At 54.4% G+C, this 20,286-nt stretch overlaps 1 protein-coding gene and 1 long non-coding RNA gene across 2 annotated transcripts in view; both read left to right on the top strand.

The window, feature by feature from the left end:
• ST3GAL2 (ST3 beta-galactoside alpha-2,3-sialyltransferase 2) overlaps window positions 1-13,474 on the top strand; it is a gene marked incomplete in the record, with an annotated part of 20,143 nt that extends 6,669 nt beyond the window's left edge. Inside the window, 6 exon segments of the mRNA XM_027773510.1 lie at window positions 1-93; window positions 2,205-2,398; window positions 6,375-6,554; window positions 9,303-9,348; window positions 9,590-9,709; window positions 11,166-13,474. Coding sequence (XP_027629311.1) covers window positions 1-93; window positions 2,205-2,398; window positions 6,375-6,554; window positions 9,303-9,348; window positions 9,590-9,709; window positions 11,166-11,339 — 807 coding nt within the window.
• A 3,921-nt stretch (window positions 13,475-17,395) lies between these two features.
• Window positions 17,396-20,286, top strand: part of LOC114008559 (uncharacterized) — a 6,308-nt gene continuing 3,417 nt past the window's right edge. Inside the window, exons 1-2 of the long non-coding RNA XR_003550078.1 lie at window positions 17,396-17,847; window positions 18,564-18,606. This is a non-coding gene — a long non-coding RNA (uncharacterized LOC114008559). The remainder of the gene's footprint in view (window positions 17,848-18,563; window positions 18,607-20,286) is intronic.

Below are 20,286 nucleotides of genomic sequence, written 5' to 3'. Positions count from 1 at the left end.
GAGTGGTTCGACAGCCACTTCGACGGCAACATCTCCCCGGTCTGGACCCGAGAGAACATGGATCTCCCCCCAGATGTCCAGAGGTGGTGGATGGTGAGTACCACAGCCCCGCCCCTCCCTTTTGCTGCCATCTGGCCCCTTTGGCTTGGGTTTGGGCTGCTGTCTGGCCTGGAGTCTTGGCAGGTCCACTTGTGAGGCCCGTTTATCCCGTCATAGCCAAGGCTCACCGAGAGAGCCCTGACCTGGATGGAGAGCGAGCTAGGGTTTCTAGTGCCTGTATAGACCAGAGCCAAGAATAGACCAGGAGTACCTTCTGGGCCAGGCAGGCAGTGTGGACAGAGGAGCAGGGCCTGAGTGAGAACGTAGGAGGGGAGGGCTACCGCCGTGGGGAGGAGGCCTGCCCCGCAGGAAGGAGGCAGCCACCCCTGACTCTGGCCACTGCTGCTCAAAGGAATCAGAAACACTGCGAGTCACTCGCTTGGCTCCTCACAGTTGCTGGGAAAGACCTCTGGGCTGGGGTGAGAAAGCCTCATAAACTGATGAGGGGCTGGGGTGTGGTGTGCCCAACCCAGGCCAGTGCCCTGCCCTTCCAGCCCCGTCACCTTTCTGCCTCTGTTGATTCCCTCCACCTCCCTGGATCATCAGGTCCCCAGGCTCTGCAGGGCCATCTGTTTGCCACGTGTCCAGGATGGAGAGCGCCCAGGCCCTGCGTCCCCTGGCTGGCGAGTGGGGAGCATGTCGATCCCCCCCCATTTTCTCTTGTTCAGAGAAGCTGCGAAGATGAGCTTGTGGGACCAGGCTTATCGAAACAGCTCCACAGAACCTGCCTTCTGGCCTAGACTGTCATTGTCCCCAAGGACGGGGTTCCACAGAGCAGGGGTCACTGAGGCCCCACGGCCCTTCCTAGGCAGCCTGGACCCCTCAGAGGGTTCTTCCTGTTTGCATGCTGTCGTGGGCTTCATTGGATGGGGTTGGTCAAGGTTTAGAGAATGCACAGGTTCACCCAAGGTCACGGTCTCAGTGGTGGCCCGAGAGGGCCAGGACAGGTTCTGGGAGATACCCAAAGGCCAGGCCAGGCCTCCTGCCTGCAGAGCTGGGACTCAGCAGCTGTGTGAGCCCGAGCACATTCTCAGCCATGGTGCTGCCTCCCTGCTCCCCCGAGCAGCCACACACTCTTGGAGTTCGGCTTCGCCCAGAGCGACTTCAAGCCCTAGCTTCAGTGTCACCAACTGGTGGCCCATGGTCCAAAACCAGCTCTCAATGTTTTCCAAATATTTGCGTTGGTTACCAACATTGGAAATCACCGTGCTTCACGTGAAATCCATTTTTTCCACTGCCTTTAACAAAGAGGAGAACTCGCCATTCTGGGGTTCACAAATTGCCCCTTTCCAGGGGGCACGTGGGCTCCTATTTGCTGTGGGCCCCACCTGCCGCCTTACTCCAGCGTTGTAAGCCGCTGGCCCTGAAGCATCTGGCCGCTGCCCCTGCCTCACCTCATGGCCTTTGACCTCCAGCTGGTGAGGTTTCTGTTCTCCCCGGCGTCGGCGTCGGAGGTGTGGGGGCCAGTTCAAGTCCAGCCATTCTGGCTTTGAAGGGCTTCATGTTTGCTGAGAGAGTGGCCCAGGTGTTCCAGGAATCCTGACTGCAGCTTCTCGAACCCCGCCCATAAGCTGAGCTCTAGGGTGGCCCCATAGGCTGACTGGGAAGGAGCCTGTGAAGGAAGCTGCGCTCCTCCTGGCGTGGCCGCTGGTCCCTTGAGAAAGGGTCAGGGAACCAGCAGTTAGCGTAATGCCTATGTCGCTGGACTCCCACGTAGTCGACCGCGGTTCACATCCCAGACCCGGTGGCTTAAAACTCACACTGGGCGCGTGTGCGTGCGTGCCCAAGATCCCGAGAGGAGAATGGAGGAGAAGGAATTGCGGTGTGACCATCCCCCCTGGGGGGTGATTTCTCGCTTTCTGTCCCTATGTCTCTCTCTGTCTGGCGAGCGTACGCGCCCTATAGTGAAAAAACCTCTCCAAAAAAAAAAAAGAAAGGGTCGATGAGCACTTTGACACTGGGTCTCCGAGCAGGGCCGCTGGCTGTCTGTGAGAGGAGAGACCAACTCCCCAACTGTGCCGGAGGAGGAGGGCTGGGCGGAACCCTGGAGGCCAGGGGTGGGAGTCCCTCCCTCCTCACACTGCCCGCTCCCCTTCCCTCCACAGATGCTGCAGCCCCAGTTCAAATCCCACAACACCAACGAGGTGCTGGAGAAGCTGTTCCAGATAGTTCCGGGCGAGAACCCCTACCGTTTCCGGGACCCCCACCAGTGCCGGCGCTGTGCCGTGGTGGGCAACTCAGGCAACCTGCGGGGCTCCGGCTACGGGCCGGATGTGGACGGGCACAACTTCATCATGAGGTGAGCCCCATGGAGCCCGAGGGTGGGCCCAGGGCCAACCCCCAAGACCATACCTCCGCGGCCGGGGTGCCGTTCACTGGCGGTCTGGAGTGTCTCTTGTTGTCTGTCTGGGGTGGGGGAAGAGGCAGAGACGTAGCGGAGACTCATCCTCAGTTTTGTAGTCTCTGACTTCCCCTGAAAAGAGCTGGAACTGAACTCGTGGCTGTTTGCTGCATGCACACTGCAGGCCATCGGACCCTCCTGGTGCCTCAACCCAGACTGGTCTTGCTTAATAGCAACTAGTCCAGGGGCCAGCGGGTGGCCTGGTGGTTAAGGCCCTGGGATCCCACATAGCCCTCCGCAGTTCGAGTCCCAGACCCGGTGGCTTGAAACTCATGCCAAGCGTGTGTACGTTAGTGCTCCACACTCAGAGGAGAAAGAAGGGATGGTGGTGTGGCTATGACCACTACGGGGGTGATTTCTCGCTTTCTATCTGTCTCTCTGGCAAGTGCATACACCCTAAAAACAAAGATCTCTCTCTCAAAAAAAAAAAAAAAAAAAAAGCGATGACTTCAGGGAGGAAGATGTCCTGGGCAGAAGAAGGGCCGTTGGGGTTTGCCCTGGACTTCGGCCCTCCCTTCCTCTCCCAAGGCTGAGGTTCTGGGGTGCTGTCACTCAACGGGCCTCTGCACCCAGCCTATGGGAGAGGAGAGAGTTGGGAAGGCCTTTGTCCAGAGACACAGAGCATGGAAGGCCTGGGCGTGAACCTGTGTGTTTCACGACATCCTCCCTCTAGTTGGCTGGGGACAGAAAACGCCGCAGCAGCGGGATCCAGCAGTTAGCGTAATGGCTTTGTTGCTGGACTCCCACGTAGTCGACCGCGGTTCGCATCCCAGACCCGTGGCTTAAAACTCACGCCGGGAGCGTGTGCGTGCGTGCCCAAGATCCCGAGATGAGAATGGAGGAGAAGGGATTGCGGCGTGACCATCCTTCCTGGGGGGTGATTTCTCGCTTTCTGTCTCTATGTCTCTCTCTGTCTGTCTGGCGAGCGCACATGCCCTATAGTGGAAAAAAAAAAAAAGAAAGAAACCGCTCCCCCAAAAAAAGAAAACGCCGCAGCAGGGACACTTTCTCCCGCCCTCAGAGGAGGAGACCCTAATGGCGCCGGGCGAGCCTGTGGTGCAGTGGTGGTGGAGAGGCCGGTCCCACATGGTGACGCGGCTCCGACCCCTAGCCCGGGTTCTGCATGGTGACGCGGCTCCGACCCCTGGCCCGGGTTCCGCATGGTGACGCGGCTCCGACCCCTGGCCCGGTCAGCCTGAAACACGCTTGTCACTCAGAGACTGGCCAGGAACTGGGGACTGCAGGGAGGGAATCGCGGTGTGGCCAGACTCCGTAGAGGGTGCTCACCTCTCACTCGGCAGTCTTTCTCCTACATGCACACTCTCGTGAATGAAGGGGAAAAGTTAAAAAGAACAACAGAATGAAGACACTACAAATGCCCGGTTTCCTGATCATCACGGGTGAGCGCTGCAGAAAGACCAGGTTTCCCAGGCGGCAGAGGGAAGGGCTTTGCTTAGTAACTGTTGCTGTCTCCATGGCAACACGGAGGCAGCATGTCTCTGAGGCTTTTGACATTCCTTGCAAGACCTTCCTCGTGTTGGGAAATGGTGGGGGTAGGGGGACAGGGTGGCTGGCCCTATCCAGGACTCCAGGGCCGTCAGATTGTCCCCGTCCTCCAGTGGCTGGCACCCCAGATGGGAGGCAGGTAAGATGGGAACTGGAGAGGGGGCTCTCTCTGCCCAGGGACCATGGCTGGGATTGGTTGTCCACTAGAGTGAGTCCAGAGCAGCCCTAGCGCACCTGGGAAGCCTGAGAAGAGGCCCTCAGCCTGAAGCACCTGCCTCCCCGCTGCCTACATGAGCTGAAGCTTCCCTTAGGCCATCGGTGATGGCCAGGAAGCCCGAGGTACAAGCCCTGTAGACCCAGAGGTCAGGCCGCTCACGACGCCTGACAGCACCTGGTCAGGCCAGGCCACAGCGGGAAACTCACAGATTCCCTTCCCAGGGGCCAGGCTAGGAGAGGAGGTAGTTCCGGAAGGCATGACCCAGCACGGTCGGCTGGTCTGTGGAAAGAGCCGGATGGCAGAGGAGGTGGCTGTGTTTGTGTCCTGGACACAGGACCAATGTGGTACCCAGCAGGAGAGCTGAGCGGAGGTAGTGAGACGATGGCTCCATCCACACGTGCCTCCTGTACGTCCTCGGAGCCCTGCCAGGTGCTGCCAAGGGGTACTCGGCGGGCCAGCAGGGACATCCACAGGCCCTCCGATGGTGCCTGGCAGCTAGCAGGCACACCGTAAACACGTGGGTGAGTGAGGAACGAGGCGCCCACCCACCCTGCCCTGGCCCATGCCTTTGCCCCAGTGCTTGGGCCACTGGAGATGCCGGGGGTAGGTAGATTTCTAGAATGCCTGGCCTCTGAGTCCGAATCAGCTCATCCTCTGGCCCTGTTCCAGGACTTGGCTTCTCCACAGTGAATCAGAGCCTCAAAACAAAAGCCTGTCCCCGAGGGAGTGCAACCTTCCTTTGTTGTCCCAGGGAGCTGTGAGGCCTCGTTTTGGACCTCCTGCACCATTCATTTCCGAGCTCTCTGCTTGGTCAGCGCCTGGAAGGGAAGAAAGGGAGGCGCAGGCTCCGCCACAGGGCCACCTGCAGGTGCGGAGAGGCAGGTGAGCCTCGTAGCAGGGCTCGGGCACTCTGGGGAAGGGCCGCCTGCCGTTCAGTGGAGGAGGCAGATGGGGTCTTCAGAGGCCAACCTTGGGCAGCTGCAGCGCTTTGAGCTGGCAGGACCGGCTTGCCCTGTCTGTCTCTGGTGAGGTGAAGTTTGTTTCTTAAGGCCTCATGAGAGTGACCCCTGACCATGGCTTTCAAGCTGCTGGGGCTGGGTTCGAATCAGAGCAGCACCCTTACCCACGAGGCTGTGGGGCTGGCTCTACTTTATTGATGGCTACATGATGTTCCATTGTAGGAACGTGCTAATGTGTGTGTATTAACAAGATTTTTCTTTTTCTTTTTTTTTTTTTTTGAGGGATTTTTGCTATACGGTCTGTGCACGACTGGAGAGACAGAAAACAAAAAATCAGCCCCTTGGGGGATGGCCTTGCCACAATCCCTTCTCCATTCTCCTCTCAGGATTTTGAGCACACACGCATACATGCCTGGTGTGAGTTTTTTTGTTTGTTTTCTTGAGAGGTTTTCGATACAGGGCGCGTGTGCTCGCCAGACAGAGACAGAGAGACAGAAAGTGAGAAATCACCCCCCAGGGGGGATGGTCACGCCGCAATCCCTTCTCCTCCATTCTCCTCTCAAGATCTTGGGCACGCACGCACATGCGCCCGGTGCCTGGTGTGAGTTTTAAGCTACCAGGTCTGGAACTCGAACTACAGTAGACCTCATGTGAGTCCAGCACCTTAACCACTACACCACCTGCTGGTCCCCCAATTCTTTCTTTCTTTCTTTTTTTTAAAATTTAATTATATATATATATATATAGAGAGAGAGAGAGGTATGTGCAATTGCCAGAGGGAGAGACAAAAAGAAAAAGTGAAAAAGAAGTCCCAATGGGGAATGATCACACTACTTCTCCATTTGTCGTCTTGGGATTTGGGGCATGTACCCACATGTGCCTGGTGTGTTTCTCAAGCTGCCAAGTCCAGAACTCAAACTAGCAGGCAGGCCATGTGGGTGTCCAGCAGTCGTAACCACCAGGCCACGGGCTGGCCTTAACCTGTTCTGCCGTTTCTGTTGTGAAGAGCACGGCAGTGAATATCCTCGTGTGCAGAGATTGTGTGCAACTGTTTTAGACAGATTTCTGGAAACGGAATTGCTGGGTCAAAGAACACGCCTGTTTACATTTTTGATAGCACCAAATCTTCCTCTAAACATCTCGTCCCAGTTTCCATGGCAGTTTCATCTCATGTCACCCTTTGTCCCTGCAGGATGAATCAGGCACCAACTGTGGGCTTCGAGCAGGATGTCGGCAGCCGAACCACCCACCACTTCATGTACCCAGAGAGCGCCAGGAACCTGCCCGCCAACGTCAGCTTCGTGCTTGTGCCCTTCAAGGCCCTGGACCTGCTGTGGATCGCCAGCGCCCTGTCCACGGGGCAGATCCGATTGTGAGCTCCCTGCAGACTGCCAGTGGGGTGGGGAGGGTTTTTCCCTGGGGCTGGGTCGCATTTTAGCCAAGAGCGGCTGGTGAGGAGAGAGGGCCCCGAATGGGGGTAGGCTGAGGGCTCGGCTGTCCCACATCGCGTCCTGCCGGGTGCTGTCCGGCACATGATGGTGGAAGGGCGGGAGGGACGTCTGGTTTGGTTTTCTTTCCGGGAGGTGGCACCAGCCTGGGGACGCTGCCTTCTGAGAACTTTCCTGGAGGAGGGGAGTAGTTACCCATCACAGCAGAACCATGGGAAATCAGACTCACCAAGTTTGTTTTGTTCTGTTCTGTTCTGTTCTTTTTCCTTCCTTCCTTCCTCCCTCCCTCCCTCCCTTCCTTCCTTCCTTTCTTTGGAGAGATTTCTGCTATAGGTGTGTGCACTCACCAGGGAGACAGAGAGAAACAGAGTCTTTAGAAAGCAAAAAACCACCACCACCCCCCCAGGGGAAATGGCCATGCCTCAGTCCCTTCTCCTCTCAGGATCTTGGACACGCACGCACACACGCCTGGCATGAATTTTAAAGCTGCTAGGCCTGGGCCTCGAACCACAGTCACCTATTTGGGAATCCAGCGATGTAACCATTATGCCATCTGCTGGTCCCCAATGTAATTTTTTTTAAAAAGAATTATTTTATTTAGGGAGGAGCAGTTAGCATAATGGCTATATCGCTGGACAGCCAGGTAGTTGACCATGGTTCATGTCCCGGACCCGGTGGCTTAAACTCATGCCGGGTGTGTGTGCGTGTGTGCCCAAGATCCCAAAAGGAGAATGGAGGAGAAGGAATTGTGGCGTGGCCATCCCCCCTGGGGGGTGATTTCTTGCTTTCTGTCTCTTTCTCTCTCTCTCTGTCTGGCGAGCGCATGTGCCCTATGGCAAAAACCTCTCAAAAAAAAAAAAAAAGGAATTATTTTACTTATTTATTTATTTAAATTTGACCAGAGAGGGACAGAGTGAGAGAGAGCCAGAGAGAGAGAGAAAGGGAAAGTGAGAACGCAAGCCGTCAGATCTAGGACTCAACTGTGATTGTCCATGTGTCCAGTACCCTTAACCACCATGCACCTGCTGGCCCCACACAATGTAATTTTTAAATCCAGAAGTTTAAAAGTTTGAGGAGGATCTTTTTCATATTGTGGAGAGGTTTGAAGGCTAAAGTAGTAAGTGCTGTAGATTCTAGAAGCAGGCGGAGGTTACGGGAGGCACGGCTGGCTTCCCTATTAGTGGAGTTTCCACCATGCCTGGAGGGAGTTGAGAGGGTTGTCTGGACAGTGGCGAGAGTGCGGATATGGTGGCTTTGCGACAGTCAGCCGACAACGGAGAGTTCACAGCAGGGTTGGGGAAGGAAGGCTGGGGCTGGCTGATGGAAGGCCTCAGTGCTTGCTGTCTAAAACATTCCTATTTTGTCCTGAGTGACGTGGGGAGCCACTGAAGGCTTCCAGGTAAGGAACTGCGGTGGTAAACGCGCTGCGGGGGGCAGTCTGGAGGAGATCAACTAGAAACTGTGAGGCTGTCACTGCTCAGCCCTGAGGAGGGAAGAGTGTTTCCGTGTCCGCCAGGCTATCTGAAGTTTTTTGTTTTTTGGAGAGGTTTTGCTGTAGGGTACATGTGCTTGCCAGAAAGACAGAGAGAGAGACAGAAAGTGAGAAATCCACCCCCCAGGGGGGATGGCCACACTGCAATCCCTTGTCCGTTCTCCTCTTGGGATCTTGGGCACGCACGCACACGCATCCAGCATGAGTTTAAGCCACCGGGTCTGGGATTCAAACCGCGGTCAACTACATGGGGAGTCCAGCCACATAGTCATTATGCCATCTACTGGTCCCTATTTTTACTTTTTTTTAGAGCGGATTTTTAAAAATTATTTTATTTAGCTTTAATTAATTAATTAATTGGGGGGACCAGCAGGTGGCATGGTGGTTAAGGTGCTGAATATTCCCACATGGCCGACCACAGTTAGAGTCATGGACCTGGTGGCTTGTTTTCTCACTTTCCCTCTCTCTCTGTGTCTCTCTCTGGTCAAATTAAAATAAGTGAATGAATAAATAAAGTTAAATAAAATAATTCTTTTTAAAAACAATTAATGGATTAATTAATTAACTAGATCAGAGAGGAACAGAGTGAGAGAGAGGAAAGTGAGAAAGCAAGCCACCAGGTCCAGGACTTGAACCATGGTCAGCCATGTGGGAGTTCAGTGCTCCTAACCACCAGCCACCTGCCAGCCCCTATTTTTACTTATTTTTTTATTTGACCAGAGAGGGACAGAGTAAGTGAGAGAAAGAAGGAGAGAGAGGGAAAGTGAGAAACAAGCTGTCAGGTCCTGAACTCGAATCTCAGTTGGCCATGTGGGAGTCCAGCGTCCTTAACCACCATGCCACCTGCCTGAAATATTACCTTTTAACCTTTTTTTAATTTTTTTTGAGAGGTTTTCGCTATAGGGCATGTGCGCTCGCCAGACAGAGACAGACATAGAGACAGAAAGCGAGAAATCACCCCCTGGGGGGATGGTCACACCACAATCCCTTCTCCTCCATTCTCCTCTCAGGATCTTGGGCATGCATGCACACGCGCCCGGTGTGAGTTCTAAGCCACCGGGTCCGGGACGCGAACCGTGGTCGGCTACATGGGAGTCCAGTGACATAGCCATTACGCTAACTGCTGGTTCCCCCTTTTTCTTTTTTTTCTTTTTTTTTTTACCTTTCTGTCTGCTTGCAGCACCTATGCTCCGGTGAAGTCCTTCCTTCGAGTGGACAAAGAAAAGGTAAGCTCCCCAGTTCATTTTCCTTCTTCATCCCCATCTCACAGAGGCAGTGCTGGCCTGAGCCGTGGAATACTGGTGCCATGGCTCAGGTGTGCCCAATTCCCTTCCAGAACCTTCGGAGTCCCCATCTGCTGGTGTACCTGACCCCAAGAGAGACCATGAGAACCAGGGAATGAGGACTTGGGGGTCCGTGACTGAGCGTCCAGGCTCCTCACGTGCCCGTTACCTTTTCTCCTCCCAGGTCCAGATCTACAACCCAGCCTTCTTCAAGTACATCCACGACAGGTGGACGGAGCATCATGGGCGGTACCCTTCCACAGGGATGCTGGTGCTCTTCTTTGCCCTGCATGTGTGTGATGAGGTGGGTAGGCCAGGGTGGGGGTAAAGTAGGGGACTCATGGAACTGAGAGAATCAGCGCTTATTGGGACTTAGCAGTGCCTTCAGAGGAGTGCATTTTTAAAATAATTATTAACTTTTATTACTATTTTTTAATTTGACCAGAGAGAGATACAGAGAGAGAAAGTAGAAAGCAAGCCACCAGGTCTGGGACTTGAACTATGGCCATGTAGAAGCCCAGTGCCCTCAACCACCATGCCACCTGCTAGCCCCAAGGAATACATTTTTAAGGCAGAAATCCGGTGGCTCTGACTTCCCTGTTTTCTAGTCTGTACTTCCCAAGTGCAACTCATTTTACCAAATGTGAAATCATTTCATTAAAAAGTTGTTTGGGCTAGCTGGTAGCATGGTGAAGGCAGCTGAATCCCACATGGTCAACTGGGGGTTCCAGTCCTGGACTTAGTGGCTTGGAGAACATGCGAGGTGCCTGTGCGTGTGTGCCCAAAGTCCGTAAAGAAGGGAGAAGTGGCAAAGAAGGGATTGTGGTATGACGTCCCTGTGAGGGATGCTTTCTCACTTCCCCTCTCTCCATCAAGTGCATGTACCCCTGGCAAATTTTTTCTTTTTAAGGTTAAATATTGGAAAAGGAAATAGAATATTACCGCCATAATTGCTATGACTTGCCATACAGAAAAACTAACCATAACCACAAGTAGAACGGAGAGTGCAGTTACATTTCAGCTGGAAGGCTCTCTCTGAAGCTCTGAGCCCCAGGTCTCCTGTCCGTGTTAAAATGGAGGTTAGTCACTCAAAGGACATTTCCCTAGTGGTCAGGGCTACAGTGCCACAGGGGGCAGTGTTCGTGCCCAGCACATCCCACTTTTTTTTTTTTTGGAGAGGTTTTTGCTATAGGGCGCGTGGGCTCGCCAGACAGACAGAGACAGACAGATAGAAAGCGAGAAGTCACCCCCCCAGAGGGGATGGCCACGCCTCAACTCCTTCTCCTCCATGCAACTCATTCTCCTCTTGGGATGTTGGGCATGCACGCACACACGCCCAGTGAGTTTTAAGCCATCGGGTCCGGAACTCTGAACTTGAACCACGGTGGACTACATGGGAGTACAGCGACATAGCCACTACGCTAACTGCTGGTCCCCCAGCACAACCACTTTTGCCAGTAAGTTCTTTGCTATATTGTATTGGCTATCTGACTAGTTTTCACACACACACACAAAAAAATACTCCATTTAATAGTAATAATTATAGTTTTAAAAAAAGCAAGTGTTGGAAGAACAGCAGGCGCCCACATGTGTGGGAGCCAGGCATGCGTCTCCACTGCCTCCAACACTCTGGAATTGACAGCTGTCAGTCTAGCCTCCCAGGCAATAGGCCTGTCTCTGCGTCTTCTCCCCTCCTCCGCATGGTTCGAGACCTCCAGGGTCCCGAACATGGGGTGACCCTGCACTGCCCTTCCCTGCAGGTGAATGTCTATGGGTTCGGGGCCGACAGCCGGGGCAACTGGCACCATTACTGGGAGAACAACCGGTACGCGGGCGAGTTCCGGAAGACGGGCGTGCACGACGCGGACTTTGAGGCCCACATCATCGACATGTTGGCCAAAGCCAGCAAGATCGAGGTCTACCGAGGCAACTGAGCCAGGCACGCCGCGACCCTTCGGGCCCAGCCACGAGGCGCGGGCGCGCGCTGCGACCCAGGACTCCAGGCCAGCCTGAGGGCGGTGGCCTGGGCGTCGCCAGGCGATCCAGAGCGACGCCAGCCACGGTCTGGACCAATCATTCTGCAGTCCAGCCTGCGCCTGCTGTGTCCCGCCAATCAGGAGACTGGGGCTGGCCCGGGGCTGGCACCAATCTGCGCTGCAGTAGGGCGGAGCTTTTGTTTCTCCCAGCCAATCATGCGACTCAAGGAGGACTTCCGGCGCTGTATCCGTCTCCTCCAATCAATGGCCTTCGGAGGCGGGCGGCAGCCTCTCAATCCCCACTCCCTTATGCTTTTGGATAGGATGTCTTTTTCCGCTTTTTAAGAAGTAGAGGTTGCTTTTGGCCTCGGTGAAGTACTTTCTCAGGCTTGGCGGGAGTAACGGCTCAGTCGCTGGCCGGCCTGACCCCACCGGTGCGCCGGGGCGGGGGCAAGGGCGGTCTGGTCTGGGGGTGTCCCGGCCCCGGGGCTGGCGGTCTGGTCTGGGCGTGTCCCGGCCCCGGGGCTGGCGGCGGGAGCCGGCCGCATTTGCCAGGGCTGCGCCTTCACCCTGGGGAGAGCTAGCGGCCCCGGGGTGCTGGGGCCTCCCAGGGCGTCCTAAACTCCACTTCTCTATCAGGCCGGGATGGGTGAATGCGAACCCACCAAAGAATGCAGTCAGGCTGACGCCCGGGGCCCCTTCTCCCTAACCCCCTCCTGCCTTCGGCCATGTGTGCAATGGCCTCCGACCAGGGCATTTCGAGTCTCCCCCGAGAACTAGGGAGTTGTATCACCCCTCGCCTGAGAGTGGGGTTCGCCTAGGCCCCAACTGCAGGACACAGGTGTAAGGAACAGGGCAGGGGACAACGAAGGCCTGCCACGTCCAATGTAAGGTGCTTCTCACCCACGTGTGCCCTCGGCCTCTACCGATCACCCACAACCTCTGTAGTGTCTCCTAGGCCTGGGCCTCCTCACCAGCCCTCTTGTTGCTCCGGGGGAAAAAAAATCAGAAAGTGTGCCCTGGGATTGGGGCCCTGCTGCTTCTCTGTGTGTCTGTCTCGCGCACATGCACGTCTTTGGCTGGCTCTAAGGAGAGAGCAACACGTTGAAATGCTGGAGGCGGGGGCCCAGCGGCCTGGTGCATGCACCTTCCTCCTTCACCAACACCCCAAAGAGGAGTAGGAAGCCTCTTGCTTGGGGGTGGAATTGCTTGGGGCTCATAATGTAGTTAAGCTGGCTGCCAGGTATGGCTGACCACCGGAGGTTCTCTGGAACTCCGAGCTGGCCTCGCACAAGGCAGGAGACTCACTGGGGAGGGTGGGCTTGCCCTGCTGCATGCCCCTCTCTGCCTGCGCACCCTTCCCGCCCCTCCCTGTTAACCCACTTTCCATTTCCAGCTCTAGAAGGGCTGGAAAGCAACACCCAGGGGCTCTAACTGGAAGCTGCTTGCTTGACTGAACCCAGCAAGTCCCCAGAGGAAGCTGCTGACTGCATTCTCACCCTTCAAGGTTGGAGACGGCTAGGAGGGGAAGGGCTTCTGTGAAGCCCCTAAGCCACCGAAAGGATCCCCCTTCCCAACAGTGGGGAGACTGATAGCACCCCTTTTCTTAGTTGACAGCAGGAAGCAGACTCCTGCAGCTGGCGAGTGTGTTTGTTAGAGGGTCCCAGCTGTCGGTGGGCACCCCTAAATATTAATATATTTAGAGCATAGCTTGAGTCTGTTCCTTCGCAGTTCCAAAAGGAAGAGGAGGAAGGAATGGGGGCGGGCTGGGGGGTTGTAGGATGCCTCTCAGGGCCTCCCCACACACACCACTGTCCAGTCCAGGCACCAGCGTTCTTGCCAGCGCCCCTCAGCGCAGCTGGAGGGGCTGAGTGTTCAAATGAAGAACAATGCAATTATGCCAAACAGTATTGAGCAGAATAATTTATTTCTTGTTTCTTTTCCTTTTTTGTTTCATTTAAACTATTAATTCCCCTTCTGGGAGAGGTAGGTCCCAGCATCCAGCCCAGATCTCCTTTTCTGCAATAGTTATTTAAACTTTTTTTTTTTTAATTTTCTTCCCTTTCTCTCTTTCTGAAGTAAAAACAACGAAAGAACCGTGGAGTCATTTGTTCTGGAATGTGTTGGAAACTGAGCAGTGAGTGGCTGAGGAGGGGGGCAGATGGGAGGGGGCATGGCGACTCTCCGACACACCCTGGCACAGCAGGAACCTGGTTTCATGGACTCAGCTATCTGAAGTCCCCAAGACACTTAAATCAGAGGGACTGCGAGGATCTCGAGTATTTCAGCTCGCTGTGCTCCAGAGGATCACGGTAGCTGTCCTGTCCCCCCCCAGGCCTCAGGTCTAGAGCATCAGGCCTCTGGTGCATGAGGGCTGCTGTGCACCCTCTCCGTGGTCTTCTGCCTTGGCGTGGCTCTGCTGTCTCCCCACAGCCTGCTTCTCCCGCCATGCAACCAGGGACCTGCAGCTCTGTCCTAGGGGCTGCACAGGATGGGACAGCCTCTGGGACAGCTGCTAGGGCAGGACTCCTCGGCCTCTGCACGCTTGTGCTTCTCTGCCGGCTCCCAGGAGGGCTGCTCTGTGATACACGAGTCTATTTTTGGATACTGTTCTGTTTCATTAGTCTAATGACCTAGACTGGAATCCACCTGGAACTCTGGTTTGTAATAAAGATGACTTTTCGGGGCCAGCAGACAGATAGCAGTTATGTCGCTGGACTCCTGTATGGCCGACCGCAATTTGAGTCCCGGACCCAATGGCTTGAAAATTACGCTGTGTGTGTGCGTGTCCAGGATCCCAGGAGGAGAATGGAGGAGGCGGGATTGCAGCGTGGCTGTCCCCTCCTGGGGAATGATGTCTCACTTTCCCTCTCACTGTCTCTGTCTCTCCAGCAAGCATGTGTGCCCTAAGGCAAAAACCTCTACAAAGATGGCTTTTCAAGTCACTAGGGGAAAGACAAATGCTTAAATAAGTTTTATTGTGATAACTGGATATCCGCTGGAGAAAGAAGAATTAGATCTAGCCCTTAAATTTACCAGAATAAATGCCAAGTGACTTGGAGAACTTAAAGTAAAACTTAGAGCCCTGGGGCCAGCAGGAGGCATGATGGTCAGGGCACTGGACTCCCAAATGACCACCCATGGGCCAGTCTCCCAGACCTGGGGGCTTGCTTTCTCACCTTCTCTGTCCCTCTCTGGTGAGCACATGTGCAAATTAAAAAAAAAATTGTTATTTATTTTTCAGTTTGACCAGAGAGAGAAAGGGAAAGTGAGAAAGTGAGCCGCCAGGTCCGGGACTTGAACCACAGTTGGCCATATGGGAGTCCAGTGCCCTTAACCACCACACCACCTGCTGGCCCCAGCAAATTAAATAATAGTAATACTAAAATTATTTTTTAAAGAATTATTTTATTTAACTTTTTATTTTAATTTGACCAGAGAGAAAGTGAGAACGCAAGCTGCCAGTTCCAGGACTTGAACCGTGGTTTGCTATGTGATAGTCCCGCGTCCTTAACCACCACATCACCTGCCAGCCTTGGGACCAGTAGTTAGCATAATGGCTATGTCGCTGGACTCCCATGTAGCCGACCACAGTTTGAGTCCCAGACCCGGTGGCTTAAACTCACGCTGGGCGCGTGTGCATGTGTGCCCAAGATCTCGAGAGGAGAATGGAGGAGAAGGGATTGTGACATGGCCATCCCCCCAGGGGGTGATTTCTCGATTTCTATCTCTGTCTGGCGAGCACAATCGCCCTATAGCAAAAACCTTTAAAAAAAAAAAAAAAAAAAACCCACCACACCCCCTGCCAGCCTCAATAAAATTATTTTTAAAAGGTAAAGCCAAGCAGGCAGCATGGTACTTAAGGTGCTGGTTCCCTCATGGCCCACTGTGCGGTTCAAATCTCAGATCTGGTGGTTTGAAAGACCTACCATGTACATGTGCATGCCTGTTTAAAATCCTGAGCGGAGAATGGAGAAGGGACTGCAGCGTGGCCACCCCCAGAGGAGACATGCCGTCCTGGTGCTGAAAGGTGCAGCCTTTCGGAGTGATTAAGTGCTTAGAATGGGGCTCCCATGGCTGAGCTCTGGGGGGTTTAAAAGGAGAGAGAGGGAGCCCACAGCAGGGGGATCAAAGCTACTGCTTTGATGGGGCCTCTCTTTTTTTAAGAGAGATTTTTGCTATAGGACACATGTGCTCCCTGGATAGAGACAGAGAGAAAACATGAAATCACCCCCCAGGGGGATGGCCACACTGCAACCCCTATTCCTCCATTCCCCTCTCAGGATCTTGGGTACACGTGCACACATGCAGGGTGTGAGTTTCAAGATGCTGGGTCTGAAACTCAAACCACCGTCAACTACCTGGGAGTCCCAGGATGGGGACTCTAAAACCCCACCAGAGATGGTCCCTAGCCCTGGGACCTCAGAACAGTGGGCTGAATCAACCTCTATTTTTCTTTTTTTTTTTTAAGTATTGTTTAATTTTTCATTATCACTTTTTTTTTTTGAGAGAGATTTTTTTCGCTATAGGGTGCGTGCGCTCGCCAGACAGAGAGAGACACAGAGAAAGTGAGAAATCACCCCCCAGAGGGGATTGTCACGCCGCAATCCCCTCTCCTCCGTTCTCCTCTCGGGATCTTGGGCACGCACGCACATGCGCCCGGCGTGAGTTTTAAGGCCGGGTTTGGGGACCAAAACGCCGGTGGACTACATGGGAGTCCAGCGACATAGCCATTACGCTAACTGCTGCTTCCCTCATTATCACTTTTTTTTAAGAATTATTTTATTGAACTTTATTTCATGTATTTGTTTATATAATTCAACCAACGAGTGACAGAATGAGAGAGAGAGAGAGGGAGGGAAAATGAGAAAGCATGTCAACCTGCCAGATCTGGGACTCGAACCACAGTCAGCCATGCGGGAGTCCAGTGCCCCCAACCACCATGCCACTTGCTGGCCCCCATTTTTCTAAGAGTTATTTACTTATTATTTTTTAAGTTTTTTTTTTTTAAGAATTATTTTATTTAACATTATTTTAAAATTTTTTTGATCAGAGAGGGACAGAGAGAGAGAGAGAGAGAGAAGTAAAGGGAGGAAGCAAGCCACCACGTCCAGGAGTCGAACCACAGTTGGCCATGTGGGAGTCCAGTGCCCTTAACCACCGTGCCACCTGCTGGCCCCAATTTATTATTATTTTAAAACTTGCTGTAGGAGGGACCAACAGGTGGCATGGTGGTCAAGGCACAGGGCGCCTCCACATGGTCCTGGACCTGGTGACTTGCTTTCTCACTTTCCCGCTCTCTCTCTCTGGTCAAATTAAAAATAAGTGAATAATTGAATTAAATAATTTTTTTAAAAAAATATTGTTATAGGACACATGCACTCACCAGAGAGAGAGAGAGAAAGTGAGCAAGCAAGTCACCAAGTCCGGGACTCAGACCTTGGTCGGCCATGTGGGAATCCAGCACCCTTAACTACCTTACCACCCCACCTGCCGGCCCCCCTCTACCTCTGATTTTCTAACTCATCCAGTTTGGGGCATTTTCTGTTGTTAGCAATAGAACGACCTAAAACGTTACGTTCTGGAAGCCCAGCAGTGAACGGAGGCTGGGGCCCACCCAGCCTTGTTGCCTGCGGGAGGTTGCAGGAGCAGCCTGGCCCCCTGAGGATGCAGAGCTCACACCTTTCCCCAGACACCTGCTTCTGCTCCGGGGAACAATCTGGACTCTTCTAGCAGCATGGCTTCCGTCCAGGGTGGATCCGCCGGAGCAGAAAGGACCTGTGTCTGCCAGGGCGGAGCTGCTCCTGCCTTCGCCACCCAAGTCTCGCCTTGGCTTTAATGTGCACAGAAAGGGATACCTCGCATGTGACATAAACCACCGAGCGCCTTGCTGCATTCCCCCCAAATTCCCCACGGGAGATTTGGCTGTGGGTGCCGGCAAGTGGCATGGTGGTTGAGGCGCTGGACTCCCCCATCGTCGACCACAGTTCAAGTCTCAGACCTGGTGGCTTGCTTCTCTCTCTGGTCAAATTAAAAAGTAATAAGTACAATTAATTCTAGAAAAAAAGAAAAAGATTTGGCTGTCTAGGAACTGAGAAGAAGCATACCTTCGTTGGTGTGGAAAGGTGGGGCTCTGGGGAGTGAAGTGATTGGGGCCTGCTGTGACCGAGTTCCGCTGAGTTGACAAAGACCAGACTTGCCGGGGGAACAGGTGCTCGGCAGCTCTGCAGGACCCTCGCTGGACGCGCCCCGCACATATGGCCCCGTGGACCTAGGAACTGTTGAATCAACCTCCGTGTCTATACCGCCCCGAGTTCCAGGCATTCTCCGTTATCAGCACCGGAACGGACTCCAAGGCCACCTGTCTCTGTCACATCATCAAATGGTTAAGGGAGCCTGGAAGGGGAAGAGAACCCGGCTCCCGTGGTGCTGACTCAGCCTCCAGGGTGTCTCCATGGCAGTTCCGGTGAGCCCCCACCCCGAGAAGCGCCGCACTGGAGCCCACTGGAGGGCAGGGGCTGAGGTCGCAGATGTCCCCGGTAGATGGCAACGACCCAGCGTAGTGAATCGCCGGAGTGCGTGTCCTCCACAGGCAGGAGGGGCGACAGCGCCCCCGGTGGGGCCCGGGAGCAGCACACCCCTCCTGCTCAGACGACCTCCTGTCTGCATTTGGACATGCTCCCTGGAGCACCGCGTTTTTCAAGCCGGGGGTGCTGGGATTTGAACCACACAGTTGACCATGTGTGATCTGGCTGCCTTAACCACCAGGCCAATAGCCGCAGGCCCCTTTGGGTTCATTTTATTCCCTCACAGACACTGTCTCCCCGCAATACACAAGCGGGGCCCTGGGGACACAGCAGGAGGCTTGAGGCTGCCCACACGGTTAGCTGCTCCTCTGTGGTCCCCAGCTCACCTGGGACACTCCAGAGCCTGCGGGATCAACAGCGTAGCGTCGTCCTTCCCTGAGGCCGGGGCGGGTCTGAGCTCCCCTGCACCCTCTGCCCAGTGCAGCCCAGCTGGCCGGGAGCCAGGGAGCTGGTTTGTCCGTCTGGCCATCAGCGCGGGACCGGCTTGGCAGTCTGCCGGTCAGCCCTGCTCCCCACTCCCGGCGCGGCTCCTCTGCCCCCTGGGACACCTTTATGTCACCTCGTTTCTGAGTCACACGGCGTGCTTGCTTTCTAGTTTCCCGTGTTCATCGCTGTTTGGGTCACAGTGGGATCACCAGGTGAGTCGTCAACCGCTGCTGCAGCTCACCCTGGTCTCCCAACTCTCCCCGCCATACCTGCCTCCCTTCACAGCGCACAGCGCCTTGTCCCTGCACCCCGCTGTGAACTGCGTCCCCTTCCCTTTCCCAGCCCACAGGCCTCCAGCCTGGCTTGCACCTGCCCCTCCAACACACCTGTGCCACCCCCCACCCCTACCCCCTACCCTGGCTCCCACAGGACCCCTGCTGTGCTTGCCCATTCACTGAGCGCCTGCCCCAGGCCAGGCACCCACAGGCTGCCACTGCTCACCCTCTGCAGGGCCTCAAGGCTCACAGCCACATGAGCAAGACCACACTTGGTATTATTATTGCTTGCTATAGGGAGCATGGATACAGAGACAGAGATGAGAGAGAAAAAGGCACTCCTCCCAGGGGGCAGGGGATGGCTGTGTTGTAGGTGTAATCCCTTCTCCAGTCCCCTCAGGATTTAGGGCACACACATGCACCTGGCGTGTTTTTCAAGCTGCCAGTCTGGGACTTGAACCATGCATTTGGCTACAAAGGGACCCAGCCTCCTTAACGCCCACACTTCCTGCTGGTCCCTGGGGCCACACTTTTTTTTTAGGTGTCTGCTACAGGGTGCATGCGCTCACCAGAGACAGAGGCAGTGAGAGGGAAAATGAGAACTCACACCCAAGGGGAAGCGACTACGCTCAATCCCTTCTCCATTTTCCTCCAGAGATTTTGGGTACACGAGCACATGCCCCCGCCATGAATTTCAGGTTGCCAGGTCTGGGACTAGAACCACAGTCATGTGGGAGTCCAACACGTTAACCCCTTGGACCCAGAACCAAGTTTTTTTTTTTTTTTTTTTTTTTTTTTTAAAGAGATTTTTGCTATAGGGCACATGCACTTGCTAGAGAGACAGAAAGCAAGAACACCCCGAGGGGAGATGGCCACACCGCAATCCCTTCTCCATTCTCCTCCCAGGATCTCGGACATGCCCCACAACATGTCTGGTGTGTTCTTTTTGTTTTGTTTTGTTTGAGAGTTTTTCACTGTAGGGCGCGTGCGCTCGCCAGAGAGAGACAGAGATAGAAAGCGAGAAATCACCCCCCAGGGGGGATGGTCACGCCGCAATCCCTTCTCCTCCATTCTCCTCTCGGGATCTTGGGCACGCACGCACACGCGCCCGGCGTGAGTTTTAAGCCACCAGGTCCGGGACGTGAACCGCAGTCGACTACATGGGAGTCCAGCGACATAGCCATTTATGCCAACTGCTGGTTCCCATGCCTGGTGTGTTTCAAACCACTGGGACCAGGAGTTGAACCATCATTGGCCATGGGAGTCCAGCAATGTAACTATTATGCCATCTGCTGGTCCCTGGACCAAACTTATTAAGACCTAAAAGAACAGAAAATTTACTGCCTGAGAACCTCTACAGAAAACGGCTACATTTTCCATAATACCAGGATGAAGAAAGCTTTCCTAGCCACATGAAATTCAGCTTTTGAAAAAAACCTGACCAACGCTACAATTAAAATTTTGTGTAGCACCAAAAAGCGAGTTTGGGGGTGGGCAGGTGGTGTGGTGGTGAAGGGTGCTGAACCCCCACATGGCCGACTGCAGTCGTGTCCCAACCTGGAGGCTTTCTTATTTTTTTGGAGAGGTTTTCGCTATAGGGCGCGTGCGCTCGCCAGA

This window comes from Tupaia chinensis, unplaced genomic scaffold (genome assembly GCF_000334495.1).
Source record: "Tupaia chinensis unplaced genomic scaffold, TupChi_1.0 Scaffold000355_1, whole genome shotgun sequence".
Taxonomy (NCBI): Eukaryota; Metazoa; Chordata; class Mammalia; order Scandentia; family Tupaiidae; genus Tupaia; species Tupaia belangeri.
The sequence above is the reverse complement of the archived record's forward strand: the minus strand, read 5'-3'. Positions and strand labels throughout refer to the sequence as shown.